Here is a 20,565-nt window from a genome sequence, read left to right on the forward strand (position 1 = left end):
ATCCCACGAAATCTCTAAACTTGATGAGTAGGAGCTCACGCTCTTAAAAACATCCCCAGCGCCGCTACTCTTCACTTATGAGAAAAGGCTGCTGTCTTTGCTCGGCTTTGACGTTAACGGCAGTAGCTGGCGACTGATTGTGCATTCTGCTAGCGTGAGAGCGCAATTATCGCTGCAGAAACGGTAGCCGGCTTTTTTTCAGCTGCCGCCCGAACCCTCTGGCAAGGGCAACGCGAAGCTCTGTCGTGAGCAGCACGAAAGCGAAAGGTGCGAAGCGACCGATGTTTTTTACAAAGCGCGGTTGCAAGCGCTGTAACTGCGGCGCATTCGGCCGCACGGAACGCGCTCTAAGCTTACGTGGTATTTTTAAAACTTCGCGGGCTTTCCTTTTCCCCGAATTCAAGTATTCACGCTAAGTCTATCTGGTTGGAAGTGCCTGGGTTGGAAAATATTTGTGGAGCTCCACAAATTTCCTATTCACGCCTGAACGTTTTAAGCTGTGTTTAAAAATTAACTTATCTCGAATAATTATTTAAGTAGGACGAGTAAAAAAATGGTAGTGCAACTTTCAATAAACCTTAACAACATCCACGTGATTTCTGTTCTGCCGAACACTTAGGTATTTTTAAATCTTGGTGCAAGTTAGGTGCGACCCCCCCCCCTATATATATATATATATATATATATATATATATATATATATATATATATATATATATATATATATATATATATATATATATATATATATATATTCGTCAGGAGCTTTTAAGTGCTAGCTTTTGTATTTCGTGAGTTTTCCTTTATGGCCAGTGAGTAGACATGCCTAAATGGTACCTTAAATGAAAAGTTTCGGCTGCCTGTTTTTAAAACAAGCCTCTCGCATCTTAGGCCGATATTTAAACAGTTGGGCAATTATTCATTGATAATTATTTTCCTTTGTATAGCGAAGAAAATAGTACTGACTTAGCCGCGCCACTCTCAACAGCACTCAGTTTAAATCAGCTAGGCCGCTTTGCATATTTTAAAACCTCGGTGCCTGAAGAGACCATGACCTCTGTAGGGGTATTACACGGCATGGCTGACATGGCTGACCTCCACCAAATGTTACGAGCAATTCGAAGGAGAACCTCCGGAGACGAGACGCAAAACTGTGACGGTCCCTAAGTGGTCCGAGCTCGCGAGCGGGAGAGAAACATCTTCTTTCTCCACGGATGCAGGCGCTTTTTCTTCTTCTCCCACAGTGGCACGCATCATCAATATGATATGGCGGAATCGGAGGAATGCAGCCCAGTTTATAAATGTTTCGAATCGCCATTGTGGTTCCAGGTGTCTAACGTACAATTGTGCGCGCAAAAAGGTCCTCCATCGAACCATGGCCGCGTTTCGATGGAGCGAAGCGCAATAGCCGCCCGTCGGCTGTGCGGTGCTGGGGCACCTGAAAGATCCCCAGACGGTCGAAATTATTCCGGAGTTCTCCACTACGGCACCTCTTTCGCTATTTTTTCGTTCACTCTCAGTTTCCGTCCTTCTTTCACGGCGCGATTGAGATCTCCACCGAGAAGCGAGGCAGTTAGAGCACCATTTATTTTTCTCGAGATAGGTAATTAAAAACGGCCCTGTACTATTGTGGCCATACCGCAATCAACGCCTGAGATGCACCGCAATTAGTATAGCCGCACTTCAAACCGGGGAGTTCACAAAGACGGAGAAGCGTTCCCTGGTCGTTCGGCTCCTCTGCTTCGCGCGATCGAGAGGGAGGCGACGCTGTTAGCTCAGAACCGCAGCGCGAGAGAAACGCTCTGTTTCGGGAATAAATACCGAGAGTAACATACGGTTCAGCGTGGCAGCATGGCAGGCGAAAATGCACCGGCGAGGCGGTGCCACAGTGGCTTAATCCCTCCTGCTTTTTTCTCTAACACAGTGGAGGCCCCTTATAGCAGGCGTCTGCATGACGGCGCCCTGCCAAGTGGCACAGTCCCGAGGGGCTAAGAAATAATTCTACTACTCAGGCATGCTTTTTTGTGACTGAACATTTCCCGGTTTGCGGCCGGGCAGGTCGCGTAATCGGTTTGTTACGCGGTCGCTTTGCGCTCATAATGCTACTTTCGATGCATGGTGCCACAGTTCTGATTAGAAAATTTCATGAACTGGTTTCGCCTTGGGTGTTGATGGGTGTTGGGTGTTGAGGACAGTTAACGGTCTCTTAACTAGCTACTCCAACTGACAATTTCCTCCATGCCATATAATCCGCCTGTATCGATTACGTTGTCTCATCTGTCACGGCTTCGTATGAAAACATTTGCACAGATTAAAAAGAAAACATGAGGTATAATGCAGGCACCAAGTCTACTCGATACGGAGCGTTGCAGCAAAATGTGTCGAACTGAATATATAAGAACGTAATGTGTCGAGATTCGGCTGGCGCATCCTTATGGATAGTCGTCATGACTAGGTCAGCATACTTTTTTGATGCTCCTTATTTACTAAATAAATAAGGTAAAATAGCTAATCGCCTTTCAATCAACCACCTTAGCGAAAAAATTTCAATAAAGAAGCAGTACAGCAAGCTATGAAACGCCCGTTTAAGTTGTCGTCAACGCGACTTTTGCTATGTAGTTTTCTTTTAGTTTAGAATAATTAAAGGCAGCGTGATTCAGAAAGTGTCAAGCGGCTGTGCGCTCTCGCGTAGCCATGTTAGCACCCCCTACTCGAGGAAATCGGTTGCACAGAGCAGCAATGAAAAATTCCAGGGGTGCACTTAAGACTCTTTAGGTGCAGTAATGCGAAAGCATTTCTCTCACTGCTGCCGATTATGTTGCTGCGTGTTCGTTTCTTAATGCCTTTGCCGTTTCTTAGTCGTGTTTTCGCTCAAACTTCGGTTCTACCACTCCCGAAGACGTGGGTTTCGTATTTAGAGCGTCTAGTAAGCACGCCAAAGAGCCAAGAAATTAACTATTTAAATTAATTGATTCATTAACTTTTCCTGTAAGGAAGTAATTTGATTCGATTAAATACCGACCAATTTCATCAAATTATCTATGAATGTGTGAAGGAGTTCGCTAATTTCGCTGATTAGATCGGTCGGTTAATTACCGAATTAATCAACTGCATTGGTGACTTAATTGCAAATTCATTAAATTATTTGTTAGTTTGTAAATGAATTGACTAACTCAACTAACAATTACTTGGCTCGATGAATATATTAGCCATTTAATTATCCATTACGGTGGCTTAGTTATTAACTCAAGCTAATTAAAAAAATATATTTAAACAGCTTTTCTATTAATTACCCCTATAATGAATGATTGGCAGCTCGTGCGGACACGCTCTGCTGATCGGTCGTGTTCACGGCACTCATGAGACAAGGAATGCATTCGCATTAAAAAAAAAAAAGACCGCCGGTGTAGGTGCGATGGTTCTGCGCCGAGCGCGGCCATTCCTTTCTGCTGGAATCATGATCGTGCGCCACAATCGATGCTTCGATACACTAAGTGAAATTATCCGCCGTATACGCCGTAATAGAGCGGCGGCGTGGTCGCACTCCTAATGCAGCCACAGATTTCCTCAATATTACCCAAAGGAAGAGCAGAAGGCACTCCACTTCGTCCTGCATAGACAGCAGCAGGAATGCTGTGAAAATCCTCTTTCTTTCATCTCACAACCAGCCAGAGGTGAACGCAGGAAAAGAGAGACAACAGGACAGTGGCGGGACTCTGAACTGAAATTTCATTCAACGAAAGAGGCAAAAGAGCACTCGCACAAGGATGCGCGCGCATTGACCCAGAACCAGTGAAAGGATCGACAAGAAACAACGGCCGCCTTTGTACAAAAAAAAAAGGAAATTATTTCCGGTAAAGATTGATCCGTGGAATATGTACACATGTGGTTTTTGCTTAGGGGCCCAGTATGCCTGAGTTTTGTGTCTACAGATTTGTTGGTCCCTGCCATGCACCGCTCAAGTCTCACAGAAATCATGCGTGAAAACTAGCAACTCATCTTGGTTTACATTCCCGAGGTTGGCTGCGCAAAAGCAGGTTTGAAGCTAGAGAAGCCAGATTAGAACTCCTAATCTGGATTTGACAGCCGGTCTTACGAATGTCAATCGGAAGATGACCCGTCAGTTTGCACGCCTGAATTTCGGGAGACTGCAGTGGCGTACAAGGCCGCGGCGGTCACATTCTGATGGAGGCGAAATTTTAGAGGCCCATGTACAGTGCGATGTCAGTGCACGTTAAAGAACCCCAGGTGGTCGAAATTTCCGGAGCCCTGCAGCAATCTGCATAGAGATAGTTAAGGCATACTATATCTTTAAGGCAACGATCACGTGTGTAGCCGAGGCGTCGGATGGTCTTTACGGAAAGAATTTGCTTTTTAGATGATGCACTCGTTCAACGGGGATATTCGTTTGGTGCCCACCCTCTCTTTAGTTTTTGTTCATGTGCGCACGCAAGACTGCGAGTGTTCCTCTGTCGTTCAATAGCATTTCTGTTGATTTCCCAGCCTTTGTCCTGTTTTCTATTTTTCTGTTTTGCGCTTTTGGCAGGTTTTGAGATGAATTAGTGCCAAGTCGCCCAGTGGACAGCCTTGGTGAGGTTTCGTATTTGGCTTGGCTATTATTAGGACATGAAGCCTGGATTCGGCCGTAACAATATAACTCTTCTCGCGGCAAACGTGGAAGGTATTCTGTGCATGTTGAGTTGAGTGTATTTCCACAAACAAGGATATACAACGGTTGTGAGGATACAAGGGGAAGAAGCTGCTCAGGGGCAGCTTGACTGGCCCGAAGTAGCGTTACAGCGGCTGCAGCAGGGCGGAGTGAAGGCTTATGAATAGACTAGAGTTGAAACAAAGACAAAACAAGAAACCCCAAAAGATACAATTCAAACAGTAAAAGAAAAAATAAAACGAAAAAAGAAAAAAAAAAACTCTGTACACAGCTTATCACGGAACACAGTCATGCGTACAAAAATATTTCAAGCATGTTTCTCACAGAACAAGTGAGCACGTGCATGTTACATTGAGTAAGGTCGTTTAGTAACTTCGGTAACCTGTAGCCTAACATTTGTTGACCGTAATTTGTTCGCGGATGAGGAACACACCAAGTCTCCGGAGCTCGAGTAGTGTAGGGGGCCACGCGTTTGGGGCGATTAGCAGACAGAGCAAAGATTACCTACTCTATTCTTTGCGTCTTTACTTTAGGATAAAGCCAGCGAGTGATTCAAAAAGGCGGGAAGTGTCAGGGTTCTAAGATCACGGATAAAGGGAGCAGAATGAAAGTCGTGAGGCTTATTGCAAATGACGCATAGAAACTTTTCCTGGATGACAAGCAGTCTGTGAACGTTTGTGCAAGTTGTTGTCCCCCATGCAAGAATGCAGTAATTAAGATGACTGAGGAAAAGTGCGTTATATATTAAGAGTTTTACGGAAGAGGGAAGGCACCTGACGGAACGGACTAGACCCAGCACCTGGGACAGTTTACTGTGAGAAAGTTTATATCAGAGTGCCAGGACATATTATTTATCATTAGTGTCAGGCGGTTTCCATACCAGCCTGACACTTTTGCTAAATTTAGTGAAGAAGTGAAAATTGCACTATAAATATAGTTTCATCTGCGCGCAGAAGACAACTTTGCGCAGCACAGCGGCGCAGGTGTCGATTCAGAAGCAGAATCCAAATTTTCGCTCCAACACTAGCCAATCCAAATAAGAAATCTAAACTTCCCTGTAATTGTGCGTTAGATGGAGTGCTATTTCAGAAATTCGAATAATCGTTCTCTTATTCATAATGAAGTCTTATGGATGCAGCATAATGGTGTCAATAGGGTAAAAGTTTGGGCATGCTGGTGTGTCGTCGTCATGGTGTGAGCTAGCGCCGTACTCGTCTCGTACTCCTCTTTCGCGCTTTAACGACAATATTCCAACAGAACGGTGCTCCGGCCGTCATCGCGAAACCCCCTCTGTTCATTGAATACAGGTTTGCCCACTGTGTTCATACAGTTGGAGCTCTTTTGGAAGTGTGCAAACCTCGCGAAGTGGGTAAGCATATTCATGTCAAAAATTCTGAACCTCGCGGGCTTAATTTAAGGTTGAACAAAGGAGCCATGCTGCTGTTACATGCCGAAACGAAGAGAAATGGGCAGGTCTCAACTTTCCCTGCAACTTTTACATTTAGAGTTGCGCGGCAAGCATAAGGATATCAATTTGAGTTGATTAAATTTTGTTAACTTCCTAATTGCATGCTTTTGGAAAAAATGCTTACAAGAACAATACTGTAATCTTTAACCTCGCGAACTTCTCAAACGTACCTAGACCACGTGGCCGTTTTTTAAAATCTTGCCACAAGATAGTAGAAACGCCCTGTATAAGAGCATACCTCGATATTCCTTTCTATGTACATAAAGCGTAAGCATAACATTCGGTTTCATATTTTAAGCATGTATGAAATATTTTGGTTAAACACACGGCCTAGATGCCAGAAAAAAGCCGCCGCGGTGGCTCAGTGGCTGTGGCGCTCGGCTGTTGACCCGAAAGACACGAGCCCGAATCCAGGCCACGGCGGTCGCATTTCGATGGAGGCGAAATGATAAAGGCCTGTGTACTGCGAGATGTCAGCGCACGTTAGAGAATGCCAAGTGGTAGAAATTATCCGGAGCACTCTACTACCGCCTCCCTCATAGCCTGAGTTGCTTTGGGGCGTTAAACCTCATAAAACCTATATTCCGAAAAAGAAATTTGCTCGCCTTTCAATATTTTTCAGAAGGCATTTGTTTCAAGTTACCTTTAGCCGTTCTATATTAGGTGCTGCTAGAGTTTTATTTTCTTTTGATCGTTTTCTGAATCGCTTACATGCATATTTCAGCTTCGCTGAATATTTTGCCCTTTTTTCTTGCCACGTGCATTTACTCGCTAGCCACAAAATTCTCCTGCACACAGCTTCGTCATTACCGGAAAGCCTTGCAGCCTACTGGCACTGAATTTGCCGGAACCTTCGTTGTGAACCTCACCTTCTGCCTCCAGCATTTCCAATGATTGCAACTTTTTTAAATGTTTTGTTACTCGGACTACCATGCGCGCCTAAACAAAATCTTCCAATTTTCTGGTTTATTTTAACTACTTCTGCAAGATGACAGACATGCATTTGCCTTTAGAATGGTAAGGCCCGGCACTTTATTTTATTTACGTTTCCAGATTTCGCGAATCACTTCTCGTTTATTTTTAATCAGTACTGCTAGACCTTTGCAGGCACTTTGAAGCCGCCGTGGTGGCTGAGTGGTTACGGCGCTCGGCTGCTGACCCGAAAGACGCGGGTTCGATCCCGGCCGCAGCGGTCGAATTTCGATGGGGACAGAAATTCTAGAGGCCCGTTTGCTGTGCGATATCACTGCACGTTAAAGAACCCCAGGTGGTCAAAATTTCCGGAGCCCTTCACTAAGGCGTCCCTCATAGCCTGAGTTGCTTTGGGACGTTAAACCCTCACAAAGCCACAAAGCAGGCGTCTCGCTTGAGTTGCTATTACGCACGGTGGTTACTTTGTCGACAGTGCAGAACGCTTCATTACTGCAGTATTAATTTTCTCTTGCTGCCATTGACTTCGCCAGAATTCCATCCCATTATTCATCTGCACGAAGAGGTATCTACATGCCTCCAGTTCTGCATTGTGGTAGAGTTAGACCCTTTTCTAGGAAATGTGATTAAAGATTTTTTCGTTATTTGAGCCTTGAAACGAGACCTGCCTTCAATTTTGGCAGCTGCAACATTTTTAAATAGACTAGTTTTTTCACATCTACATTTCAGTTAATTTCTCTGACATGCATCATAAAGCCTCATCAATACATTAATAAAATTTAAGTTTGGCGAGTTGGTGTTTGCTTACTGGATTTATTTTCTTAGCGGCTTTTAACAAACACAGAAATTAAATCTAAGACAACAGCAAAAGGTACACTCGCGGGTGTCTCTTTGTGTGTTGTCTTAGATTTTAAGTCTCTGTTTGTAAAAAAACACTAAGAAAATGAGAAAATGACTCATAAAGCGTGTTGCCGATAACTGAACTGCCCACCTAAATTCTGGTTTTCTTACCGTGTTTCCTCTAGACTGTTATTCCCGTATATTTCTTGCAATAACCGTAAAATTTTGTTCACTCCACGCCTTCTTCAATTTGCTGTCATAAGAGTGAGCCGCTTCCGGTGGTGTACGCCCATTAATGTCTAGAAACGCAGACCATAAATGGTGTTTCTCATCTATAAGAATTTTATTGCTTCGGGTGACAGTATAGATGTAATGTTGTGTTGCATGTTGAATAAAAGCCTTCTTTATTTGTTCGATAAATCATATCCTGCCTTTTTAATCAATCTTGCTGTTCGTCCTTGACCGCTTGCACTGTCATTTGTTCCGACAGCGGTGTTACGATTAGAAGTTGGTCTTGGTTTGGAACTATCGCTTTCTCTTTTTGGGCTATATATCGGTCCTAACCTATTTTCACTCCAGCCTGCCGGAATACTGTTTTTGATGTTTAATTTCGGGCAATAATTAGCATCATTGACAGTGTATCTATAGCACTTGTTACAGGATCATCCTAACTATTGGAATACAAACGGTAAAACTGCAGCCTTCATTTTTCGTGAACAAACGTTTAGGTTATTTATTATAACTAGTAAAATGTGCTCGCTGTGTTTGCAGTGTATTGTATAGGTTTATTGATGAGTTAACTAAGTGAAAAATATGTGCACAATTACAGAAAGTCTTAAGTATTCGATGGTGTTCGCTACTAAGTCCGCCCGACATCAAGAGACCGACAGACAGAAAATTGAAAATAACGGCAACGCCAAGCTGACCCTGTATTCATACAATTTCAAGGAAAGTAGCGACAGCAAAATCAGGAAGGAGAAATTGGTCTTTTCTTAGCGCAAAGAGCTCCAGCTCCCAGGAGCCCCTTTGGACACGAGAACCTGTAAACCTCCGTAAGAGCAGACGGCAAGAAACACACATACGCATACGCACTCGTGCACTCACATATGAAATGCATATGGGCTGATGCGTTAAAGACACTGCTACGCAAACATTGGGCGCCTCTTTTGATTAAGAAGTTTTTTATGAAGAGATGTGTTTTAGAAGAATTCATTTGTTGGGGGCTTGATGGTCAGCTTATATGCAGGATTTTAAAGTAAGAAACAGCGGAAAAACTGCCAAAATTGGGAAGCAATTGCCCACTGAAGCGCACATAAGGATGCCGCTCGTTCGAGTTCTTTCGCGGAGGATTGGGGAAAGAGAGCAATAAGGAGGCCCCAGTAACGAATATATAATGCGCGAGCAAAAAAAAACGAAACAAATTTTGTACAATGCACGCTTCCGAAGCACTAGTAGGATAAAGCGCAGGGGCCGTACTCAAACAACACGCTGGCAACTTGAACAAGCCATATCGACCACCTTGCAACCAAACCACATTAGGGCAAACTACCCACTAATTAGCGGAGTCCGAATTGTGCTCCTTCATGAGGTCTACAGTGAAGAAGTTGCGTTTCTTTTAAGTTAAGTCAGTGGCGGGGTCTAATAACTAGCAGAAGCGAGGCCTTACAAGGAACGCGGATTGTTTAAGTATACATGGGTAAATGAGACTTTGCTTTGTTTGCCGAATTTCAATCAAGGTAAGGTTTTAGTCAGCTATTATGTGTCGAATTCACGCCACTATTTTCTCCAGAAGAGCGAAAATATGCCGAAGAAGTTTTGGCGTTAGCTTGTCGCGAGAATTCACGAAGCACGCAGCACATGCACACATAAACTCCTTCTGCTTACAGGTGAAGGTGGAGCGCTCTTATTGCGGATTCGGGGAAGACATGCACATGCTGCCCGACGGCCACTTCGACGCGGTGCTTCTCACCTATGTGCTGTGCTCCGCGAATGACTGCCCGAAGCTGGTTAGCGAATGCAGGCGAGTACTGAGAAAGGTGAGTTAGTGTCTTCTATAATTTACAGAGAAGCTAAACAACTTGAAAGAAATCAAAGTCAAGGCTTCTTCCTTCATTTTTCTTTGGTAGCCTATATTGATTCCTCTGAAATGTAACAATGCTCACTGATCAGAATACTGATTAAAAAATGAAATAATGCTACTGGAGTGCCTACAATTCTGTATTATTTAGGTGAAGTTCTAGCGTCGTACGAACAAGGCCATTAAGTCTCTGTAGTACATTGTCCACACACATGCAGCACTAGAATTTCGCCTAAATATTATGCCCTTCGCTGCACTAGAGTGCCATTACTTTCTTCACTGCTTAATAGACTGCTCTTGAATAAATAAGCATCACGTGCCTATGAAAACCGACTTGGCATGAGTGTATAAAATAGAAAAACAACATGCTTACTAATTTATTTATTTTGTCAGTGAAAAGCAAGTTGTTGTACCGCTTTAGTATCACATAATCAAAGAAAACTTGAATGTGCAAAGAAACGAAGCAAAAGTGTCAGTAATATTGGCACAAGGGAGTCGGCGAAATTATACTGAGAAGAAATGCTGGCTAGCCACTGCTCAAAAGCCATGCCTCGAGAACCAGAGTTCATTGTCCTCGCGGAAGGTTGATGCCAGGCGCTCCGTAAAATAACATGACAATTCAACGAACATGAAGCATCAGTTCTGCAGCGGTATTAGTGGCAGAGCAGAACGCATGATTCAGTTCACCCTCAGAGGGCAGGTGGAATTTTTTTTTAGTTGGTTTTTGGGGAAAGGAAATGGCGCAGTATCTGTCTCATATATCGTTGGACACCTGAAGCGCGCCGTAAGGGAAGGGATATAGGAGGGAGTGAAAGAAGAAAGGAAGAAAGAGGTGCTGTAGTGGAGGGCTGCGGAATAATTTCGACCACCCTGGGATCTTTAACGTGCACTGACATCGCATAGCACACGGGCGCCTTAGCGTTTTGCCTTCATAAAAACGCAGCCGCGGCGGTTGGGTTCGAATCCAGGAACGCCGGATCAGTAGCCGAGCGCCCTAACCACGGAGCCATTGCGGCGGGTGGCAGGTAGAATCAGTTGCAAAAACTGCACATGGTATCACTCTGCGTGGCGACTTTTTTGTTGGGCATAGCGCTTAAAAACATTGCAGAAAGCGTAGCATTTCGGGACGTACAGATGCGGGCATAAGTAAACGGAGCACGCAATTCCGTTCAAAGTTGAATCTCGCCTTCTCTACTGGAAACGATGAAACATTGTCCATGAGAAAGCGCACTGGTATCCAGTAAGAGTCCGCACTTACCAGAGCTGCCAGTTTCAATTAAACGACGTTTAAAAAATGTTACCTTTGTCTACCTGTACACGATGCGACCTACCATGCTTTTGATATTAAACACGTAACCTTTATGCCATCGCCTTTCTGGCCCCTGGCCGCCGCTGTTGTTGTCTTCAGTTTTATTCAACTACTGGCGACATGTTCGCCTGGCATTGTAGGGGTGATTATGGTGGAAGTGCTAGACGATGAATTCGGGAGTAAGCTCGGCCACGGACGCAGCTACGTGACGGGCTGCGGAGCCACGTATAGCGCTTTATTTTATTCAACCAGGTGCCTTATTTTGTTGCCGTTGTTGATATTAAAAGAAGGTTGCCCAATGCCCACTATACTCTTTGCTTTGAGCGTAACAAATAAAGGGTACAAAGCTTCGCGCCATTATCCCCTTCTTACACAAACAAAGGCCTGATGCTACGCGAAAAAAAGAAAGGATGTAAAAATTAGCATCGAGAATAGAATAATCAAAGTGGGAATGCAAACATATAGGCTAGCGTACATTAGTATCCATAATAAGTTTTCAGGCGCACAACATGCACAACTTCTGGCCGTGAACTGTGTAGCTCAGATGCTGTGACACCATCGGAGACGACCTCGATGATTCGGCGAAGAATCGTACTACGGGCCGAAGTGGCGGCGCAGGAGTTTTTCACTCAGTCCACGGCGGCGAATGGGCATCCAAACGCTGACTCTATTGCCTGGCTTATATTACGTGTGGCGTCGACCAAAATTGTCCCATGGTGGACGGCTGGCATTGTGCCCGAAGGAACTTATGACTTTCACCACCCTTTGGAACCGTCATAATTTGAGAGGGAATGTTTGCTGTGCTTTTCTTAACTTTTCTCTTTGTGCTCATAATGCCTTTCTTTATGCACAGTCGTTAGGGTGAGGGAACAAAATTTGCGCAGTTCATTTATCGATTGCTCCAAAGTTACGTGTGACTAGCATAGTTTTTGCATTTTCGTATTAGGTTTCCGCTTGGTGCCTAATGTGCAAACTATACTAACTATACTTAATATGCATACTTCGAGTATACTGCTGCAAACTATACTTAATATGCGAAAGTCATTCACAAATTTAGCTGAAAAATATCCAGAGAATTCGGAGTTCTGTGCAAAAAACTTTTTCATTGTCGCATTGCTTGTGATACTACCTATAAATGCTGCGTAGGCCAATGACATAGTTTCAGCGGCGACACTGCGCTTGCACTGTGGGGACATTTGCTTTGTGTACTCACATGTTAGCACTGATTTCACCTAAAAATGAAAGAAGTGAGGCTCGAGACACGAGGCTGAGGTTCTGAATGCCTTTGGGGCGTGCGAAAGAGAAAGAAGGTTCTCTAAGCATGATCATTCCTTCCAATAAGCTTATGTTACTTGCGCTGCAGTTTGGAACTGCGCTTCGGCTGTGCGTGTATGCTCTGCGGACCAACGCGTATACTTCTTAAGCACACTGGTTCTTCCATTGTGTGCCACGGTGAGGCAGTAGATATATATTGGAAGTGCTCTCTCGACGACTGCATTCACAACGCCCCGAATAAACTTCGGGCTTCATCTAATGGCTGCTGACTTTGCAGGGCGGACTGCTGTTGTCCTGCGAGCACGTGGGACACAAGAAGGGCACAGTGGCCAGGTTCTTGCAGGATCTCTTTGCGCCAATCGCCACGAATTTCACGTGCGGCTGTTACATGAACAGGGACAGTGGCGACGTCATAAAGTCGGCTGGTTTTTCCCGCGTAGACTTGAAGGAAGTTTTGTTGGACATTCCTTTCATGTACAACCGCCACATATTTGGCGTTGCCACGGCCTGAGATGAGCGTTAATGATGTGGTGTGCATGCATGTAGATGTGGTGGAATAAAGACGTTTGCAGTGAGAAAAAAGTTCTACCCAGAGACTGATGATTTGCCCGGAGCTCTGTTCTCTTAATTTCGACAGGTACTGCTTGTAAGCATGACTCTCACGGTAAGAAACAAAACACCGAAGCTGTTACCCTGACTGCATGTGCGATGCGTTCGCAGGCCCAAGGTAGTGTATCCTAAGTGACACTTTTTTGGAAGGCAGTGGATGCTGCAGACAACTCGCGATTCTCTCGGCGTTGCCACATGTCTGACTACTAGCGTGCGCTACGAGCGTGGTTACACTGTGCGCTGCCCATCAGGTAGGTTGCAGATCTACTTTTGGTGTCGGATATTGCTGCCAGAGCACACTAATCGTATGCATTGCACGTGAAGTCGTATGAATAATAATAATAATAATAATTGGTTTTTGGTGGAAAGGAAATGGCGCAGTATCTGTCTCATATATCGTTGGACACCTGAACCGCGCCGTAAGGGAAGGGATAAAGGAGGGAGTGAAAGAAGAGAGGAACAAATAGGTCCGTAGTGGAGGGCTCCGGAATAATTTCGACCACCTGGGGATCTTTAACGTGCACTGACATCGCACAGCACACGGGCGCCTTAGCGTTTTTCCTCCATAAAAACGCAGCCGCCGCGGTCGGGTTCGAACCCGGGAACTCCGGATCAGTAGTCGAGCGCCCTAACCACTGAGCCACCGCGGCGGGGCTGAAGCCGTATGAAAATGTCATTTTAACAGGTACCGAAGATATTGTATAACGCGTGTTTGTTGTCATCCATTTTTCCTCTTGACCTCCCCGTTCACATCCCCAACCCCAGCTGCACTGTATATCCTGTAAAGCGGGTCTTTGAGGAATTTTAATAAACACACTTTTCTGGAACTCCAAGATCATAAAAACACGACTTTATTTCTCACATGCCTGTAATGTGTATAAAATAGAGAAATACAGAGACTTGCTACAGGAAAGCGCTGTCATATATCGGTTAATAAGATGGAAGACAATAGCACTGATAAATCTGCTATTATACAAAGCTCAACGCAGAATCTAAGCAGTGAAACTGCCTATAAAATATCATGAGTACGCTGATACTAAACAAATGCGAAGAAAGTACGAATAACCAGGATGAGTCTTCGCGAGAGGCAAGCACAAAGAGAAACATAACGCACACAGTGGCTGGTACATGCAATACCTTAACCAAAAATACATCTTTAATTCACTGGATTATAAAGCAGTAGCATTTAGAGTAATCAGACAATATTTCAGCAATTTTTAAGACTCTTCGAATAATAAGCTTGATACAGGCATTTGCACAAGCGCGAAAGAAATTGTTCAAAATTTCTTCACTAATGAGTTCCCAGCTTAAGGAGAGGCGAGCTTGTTAATGAAGATATCAAAAAGAGTTCCGACTCTCGGGGGAAAGCTATTTCCTAATAAAACCCTGATAGCTCTGACATTGCTAGCGTGTTGTGATTTGATTTAAACAAACTTAACAGCGCAGTACATAAAGGTGCTTAAGATACAAGTAATTTGATCGGAAATTAGAAAAATTATGGATCGATAAAAATTGACGACGTAGGCGGTGCAAATTTCAAAATCCGGGCTACCTAGCGTCAACATTCTGAATACTTTTTAAAATCTTTGGTCCTTTCATCCCTTAATAATCCTTCTTTGTATGGTCCAGGTGTCCACCCGCTGTTACCGCGCCTTTCCCTTCTATATAACCACTCATAACTCCCGACTTCATGCAACGTGTAGCGTCTTGAGCACGAGAATGCGTATTGTTGTGTTTGGCCACTGTTGCTAGTACTATTATGTGCCCTTTCCGTTTCTGCCATCCTCATCATGCCTGATTAGAGTTCGGAGAAACGAATATTTATGGAACTAATCGCTTTTAGCTACATTGCCCACAAACTCCAGATCGATGCGTGTATTCAGTAATGCCCAGTGCGTTATATTTGTTTCAAGAGCAAAGTTTTCTAATGATACATCGACTACGAGCTCCGCATGCTTCATGATGTCAACCTTGAGGCGGGCGTGAAAGACGATTGACGAAATGCAGCGGAAAAGTTCAATGAATGACTTCGCGAGTGCTAGGGTGTCCTCCTGAGAGCGTCTGGATGAGTCGGGGGGTGCCTTGCCACCTGACTCAATGACTATGAGGCCTGCATGAGGCACGAGTCACGGGTGTGTGCCCGAAGTGGTCACGTGATCACGGCAGAGTGCGATTCAGGCGAAGGTAGCGCGAGGCCCCTGTGCTCCGCGCCAGTGGTGGCCGCCGCCTCGAAAATCTCGCAGAACGGGCAGCAACTACGCACTCTTGAGCATTGGTTGTCCTGAATTTTGCATGTCCCTTTATGACCTCCTGTTTACGACGAACCATGACTCTCTAATTGGTGGCCTCTGAATCATGTATGACGCTCAATGGGTCGACTATAAGCCCAGCATAAAGAATTAACCGGAACTTTCCGTCGCCTTTGGCGAGGTAAAAGTGGAAATCGGTCTCTATACGAGCAGGGCATGTGTCGGGCTAGTTGCAGTTCCTCAGAAATGGTGAAGTTGCTCGAAAATAACACACGCATTTGGCTAGGATGAAGCAACGCATAAAAAACTGCACCGCAGGCGAAGAAATATGAAGAAAATGTTGTGCTAATTTATGTAATTTTTTATACATGGTAAAGTCGCACACAACCCGTACGATCACAACGAACGAACCAAGGTTCTGTTGTCTGTGTTTTCATGAGAAACTTTACCTTGTCTGAATGACCTTTACGAGCTTGTCGCTGAGTTATTATGATCAGGCACGGTCATAATAACGGCTAGGTTCTAGACCTGCCGTTTTCAAACTGGACGACCCTAATTTGGTTTGGCGTCCATCATAGCGACTCAGATGATGGACGCCGTAGTGACGGGGTCCGGAAATTTCGACCACCTGGGGTTCTTTAACGTGCACTGACATTGCACAGTACACGGGTCTCTAGAATTTCGCCTCCATCAAATTTCGACTGCCGAGGCTGGGACCGAACCCGCGTCTTTCGGGTCAGCAGCCGGAGTGCCATAGCCACTGAGCCACCGCGGCGCCCCGGACGGCCCTTGTGCCTGAGAGGGCTGCCATTCCAGATATTAGGAAACACCACTGCGTTTTGGAGCGAAAAGCTCCACTTCTGGCGTGCAAAGGTGAAGGTCAAATGATGCTTGGGTTTGACCGCAAACTGGAGGCTCGCCGCAGGTGTAGCTGTGACGTCATACCACGTGACTTGTTGCAGCTGCTACCGCTCGTTCTGCCGCTGCGCCGACCGCCGCTCCGACCGCTCGCTCTCGCCAGTTGTGTCACGTGACAACCTATATGATTCGCTCTTGCAGAATAAAAAACAACACTCGCCGCCTAGACACCTCAGACACATGCCACTAGGCACATGGCACTCAGACACAGGGCACTAGGACGAAGCATTGGAGGCGTCGAGCTGCTTCTAGGGATCCCTACGACAGAGAGCGTGACGGAGCTGCATTTGCTAGAGATAAGTCTCGAGTGCGGACTCGTCGAGTTGATTAAACCAATGAAGAACGGAAGGTGCGTCTGGAGTAACAGCGGAGCAGGCGACAAGAGTATCTCAAGTGGAAAAGGGTAGCAGATGCCGCCAACATCTCCCCGCCGACATCAGCCACTAGCTCGGTTTGCTTTCGCTCCCTATAACCTGGCTCAGCTGTGGTTGAGCCTAGCCACAGCCATTTTTTAAAGCGAAAGCTTTACTAGGCTAGCGGCGCCAGTTTCGCCGTGGGCAGCCGTCTGACCTTGAAAGTCCTTGCTCCGCCGCTGCCATAGCAACGCATCACGTGACTTAGCCGCGCCGCCGAGCCGAGTCTTCGCCGTTGCTGCGCCGGGGCTCCACAGCCACAGCCGCGGAGGGGCTGCTGCCTTGTCACGTGATCTAGCCGAGCAGACATGGCTTGGCGTCTGTAACGTTGAGTGCATTCTGAACATTGTATAGGCAGTGCCCCCGTCCTGCCGCCCAGGCAGTGGAAGTTAATGAGTGATCGCGAGATGTTGGTCACCCAATGAACGCTGCTGCAGTGCTGCGTGTCTGCCACAACGTTGTCAGCGCTAATGCAGGCAGCCCACATCTACCTCTCACCACCGCCACGTACATACCTCCAAGCGCGATTGAGGCGTCCACTGAACCAGTGAGCGAGCCAGTTATGCGCCCTTCCTTTCCTCAAAATCAACGGCGTCTTGAACGCTGTCAACGCCGACGCTAATGAACACAACGAACTCCCAGAGCTTTGGATTTGTTTATCCTGGATTACGAATAGGTCATTTAATCTACATTATTTTTTTTTCAATGCTCGAGTCACCCCGTTTTGATCTCCAGATAACCGGCTAACAGAGCTTTTTTTTCTTACAAGGATGATTCCACTTGGCTATCTAATTAATCTGTCACATTCGTAACTTGATGCAGCCACTAAAATCAGTGCTCATATAGTAATAACTTGTGAGAGGCGTTTATGTACGGAGGCTAAAACGCCACATTTGATACTGAATACTTCTTTGCAAGGTTATATAAGCGAAAAGGCGCAGAGAAAAACAGCGAGTTAACCGGCAGATGAAGCTATTAATTCAAGACGTTGTCTCCTTAACACTTACAGGAAGCATAGTGATTCTAGAATACTCGAAACTATGCGATTCCTAACAATATTTTCGACATATGTGAACCGACTTGTTTCAACAGCTGCAAAATCGTGCAGCTCAAATTTCTACGAAAACAGCAGCTTTTCCACTGGTGTTATTTTATCTGAACGTTGGTTTGAATGAGACGCATTAAATATTTAAAACAATTTGTACAAAACTCGTTACATAGTGAAATCCAAAGCGTTTATTCGCAGTGCACTATAAAAAAGCACTGATTTCTTAACTAGCGAATACGATTAATAACATCTTTCATATCAGCTCGGTAACCCGTTCTCCAACTTTTGTATGTATACAGAATTTGCCAGCGGTAAAAAATAGCATTTTTGCTTTGTGAATTTCGGGCGTCATACGAATTTTAAAAACAAAAAATGACGTTTTTATTTTTAGTTTAATAAACCGCTACTACTTACGGCCCCTAAGGTGTCAATTTGAAAAATGCTATATTCCAATTGAATATTTTTAGAAAATGTTTTGCACGCATATTTCGTTATTATTTACGGACGGAATACTATGCACGGGTACAAATTTTAAGAGCGTTAGCTCTTACTCATCCCGTTTCCAGATTTCGTGAGGTCTGGTACGATGAATGGATGGATGGATGAACACGCGCCTCAACCCTTTAAACCGGGTGGTGGTTCAAGGCACCTAGCCATGGCTTATGAAATTTTACTCTTGTCTTGATTTTAGCCACCAATCAGATAACCTTCGCTTGGTTACTTCTACCCGCTTAAAATCTACTTTTTCTTCAGTGTCCTTAAACCCCAATGCCTTAGATAAATCAGCCCCGCTGCTTTCCACTGTAGGGTGAAGCCCTGTACAGAGAAGTATCAAGTGTTCAGCCGTTTCCTCCACCTCGCCGCACGCAACGCACAACGTGTCTATCTCGTGGTACCTGACTCTATATGTCTTAAGTCCGCAAAACTCCCGTCCTGGCCTCAAAAAACAAAGAGCTTCCCCTAAAATTATCACAGATATTTTTTTGCCAATTTCCTGCTTAAAAATCCTGTAGGTTCCCAGTGCTGATTTCGCCAGCATCCCTGTTTTCCAGAGAGATCTCTCTGTTTCTTTAACCTTTTTCTTAACCGATAATTACTGATTTGCCCCCCTACTGCTGCCCAGATATTTGCTTTTCAATTTTCTTGTTCGCTTTGTCCATTTTGTGTAAACATTCCTTATATGCAGGTATCTGAAAAATTTCCTAGCCCACTGCTTTTCCCCCATTTTGCTCAATCGCTCCTGAAATGCTATCTTACTGCTAGCTTCTCTGCTCTCGAACGACGCCCATCCCATATCACCCTGTACCCCTTGATTTGGTCTATTGCCATGTGCTCCCAAAGCTAGCATCCCAACGCCACGTTGTTTAATTTCTAACCTTGCTTGAACATCTGGTGTCATGCACAGGACCGCATTACCGAAAGTCAGGCTAGGAACCATCACCCCTTTCCAGATCCCTCTAACCACTTCATACCTATTGTAATTGCACAGTGCCCTATATTTCATGACAGCTGCATTCCTACTAGTTTTATTCATTACATATTTTTCATGCTTTGTCAGATACTCAGCACCGTTATTTATCCACACCCCAAGATACTTGTACCCATCCACTACTTCTAGCGTGAACTCCTGTATTCTATGCTCGCCGCTATCATCATTAAATATCATGGTTGCAGATTTTTCCTTACTAAACTTGAAACCTAATCTATCTCCCTCTGTACTACATATGTCTATCAACTTCTGTAAATCTTGTTGCCCGTCATTAGCACTATATCTTCGCAGTACATTAGTCCCGGTAATGGCTGTTTAATCCATTCCCCTTGCTTGAAAACACAAAGGTTGAAGCCTAGTCCGCTCCTCTCGAGCTTGGTCTCTAGCCCTTGCAGGTACAACATGAACAACAAAGGAGACAGAGGACATCCTTGCCTAAGCCCCCACTGTATCTCTACAGGCTCTGATAACTTTTTGTCCCATTTTATAAGCACTCTGGTACCTTTATATATATCTTTTAAAAGATTAATTACTCCATCTTCCACATCCAATGTGCCCAGTATGTAGATGCTCTACGGCCCCGAGTCCACAGCGCCCTCAGTGGCAGCAACTACTCATCACGTAGCGAGATTTCATGGGGTCTGCTATCACCTGAGATCCCACCGCGGTCTGTAACAGCAACATGAAAACGGCACATCTCGCATTGAGACTTGAAGCGCCATCTACAATAGCATTGTACACCTGTCGCGTGCCAATGATGACGTCACGGTTCAATATGGTGGATAGAGGTGGAACTACGTGAGTATGGCGCCAGGAGACGAAATGGCGGCATAGTTTCGATTTCTTGAATCTAAGATGGCCGCCATTTAAATTGGTTGGGCCCTCGTATCACTTCCCCCTCACCCCCCCAAATTCCTTTGACGGGTAGGAAAATTGTCCAGGTTTAAGACACCAAAGGAAATAAGTGAAATAATCAAATTATTTTATAATAAATAAACTGCAAGAAAAGTATAAAACGGAACTTAAAGAAATTAAGCACAAGCTTAACTCGTGGTGGACTACTGAGCTGGAAATAGAAAGCAAGAAAGTCAGAGCATTAAGACGCAGGTATCAACGAGCACAGGGAGAGATGAGACAAGGATATTAAGAAATTTATTATAAAGAACATATTTGTAACGAAATGCTCTAAGACGCTAAAGACAAAAGATGGGACAATCTGCGCAAAAATAAGTAAAAAAAACTTTCCCCTTACCATGCAAAATCGCAAGGAA

General features: G+C 44.8%; 1 protein-coding gene and 1 pseudogene across 2 annotated transcripts in view; one reads left to right on the forward strand and one right to left on the reverse strand.

Moving 5' to 3' along the window:
- The window catches only part of LOC144097480 (thiol S-methyltransferase TMT1B-like), a 56,764-nt gene extending 43,621 nt beyond the window's left edge, over positions 1-13,143 (forward strand). For both annotated transcript variants that reach the window (XM_077630199.1, XM_077630200.1), the window contains exons 3-4: positions 9,794-9,943; positions 12,846-13,143. In XM_077630199.1, coding sequence (XP_077486325.1) covers positions 9,794-9,943; positions 12,846-13,079 — 384 coding nt within the window. In that variant the 3' untranslated portion in view covers positions 13,080-13,143. The remainder of the gene's footprint in view (positions 1-9,793; positions 9,944-12,845) is intronic.
- Positions 13,144-18,475: 5,332 nt separating this feature from the next.
- LOC144097481 (uncharacterized) lies at positions 18,476-19,471 on the reverse strand (annotated as a pseudogene).
- Positions 19,472-20,565: the final 1,094 nt, after the last annotated feature.

This window comes from Amblyomma americanum, chromosome 7 (genome assembly GCF_052857255.1).
Source record: "Amblyomma americanum isolate KBUSLIRL-KWMA chromosome 7, ASM5285725v1, whole genome shotgun sequence".
Taxonomy (NCBI): Eukaryota; Metazoa; Arthropoda; class Arachnida; order Ixodida; family Ixodidae; genus Amblyomma; species Amblyomma americanum.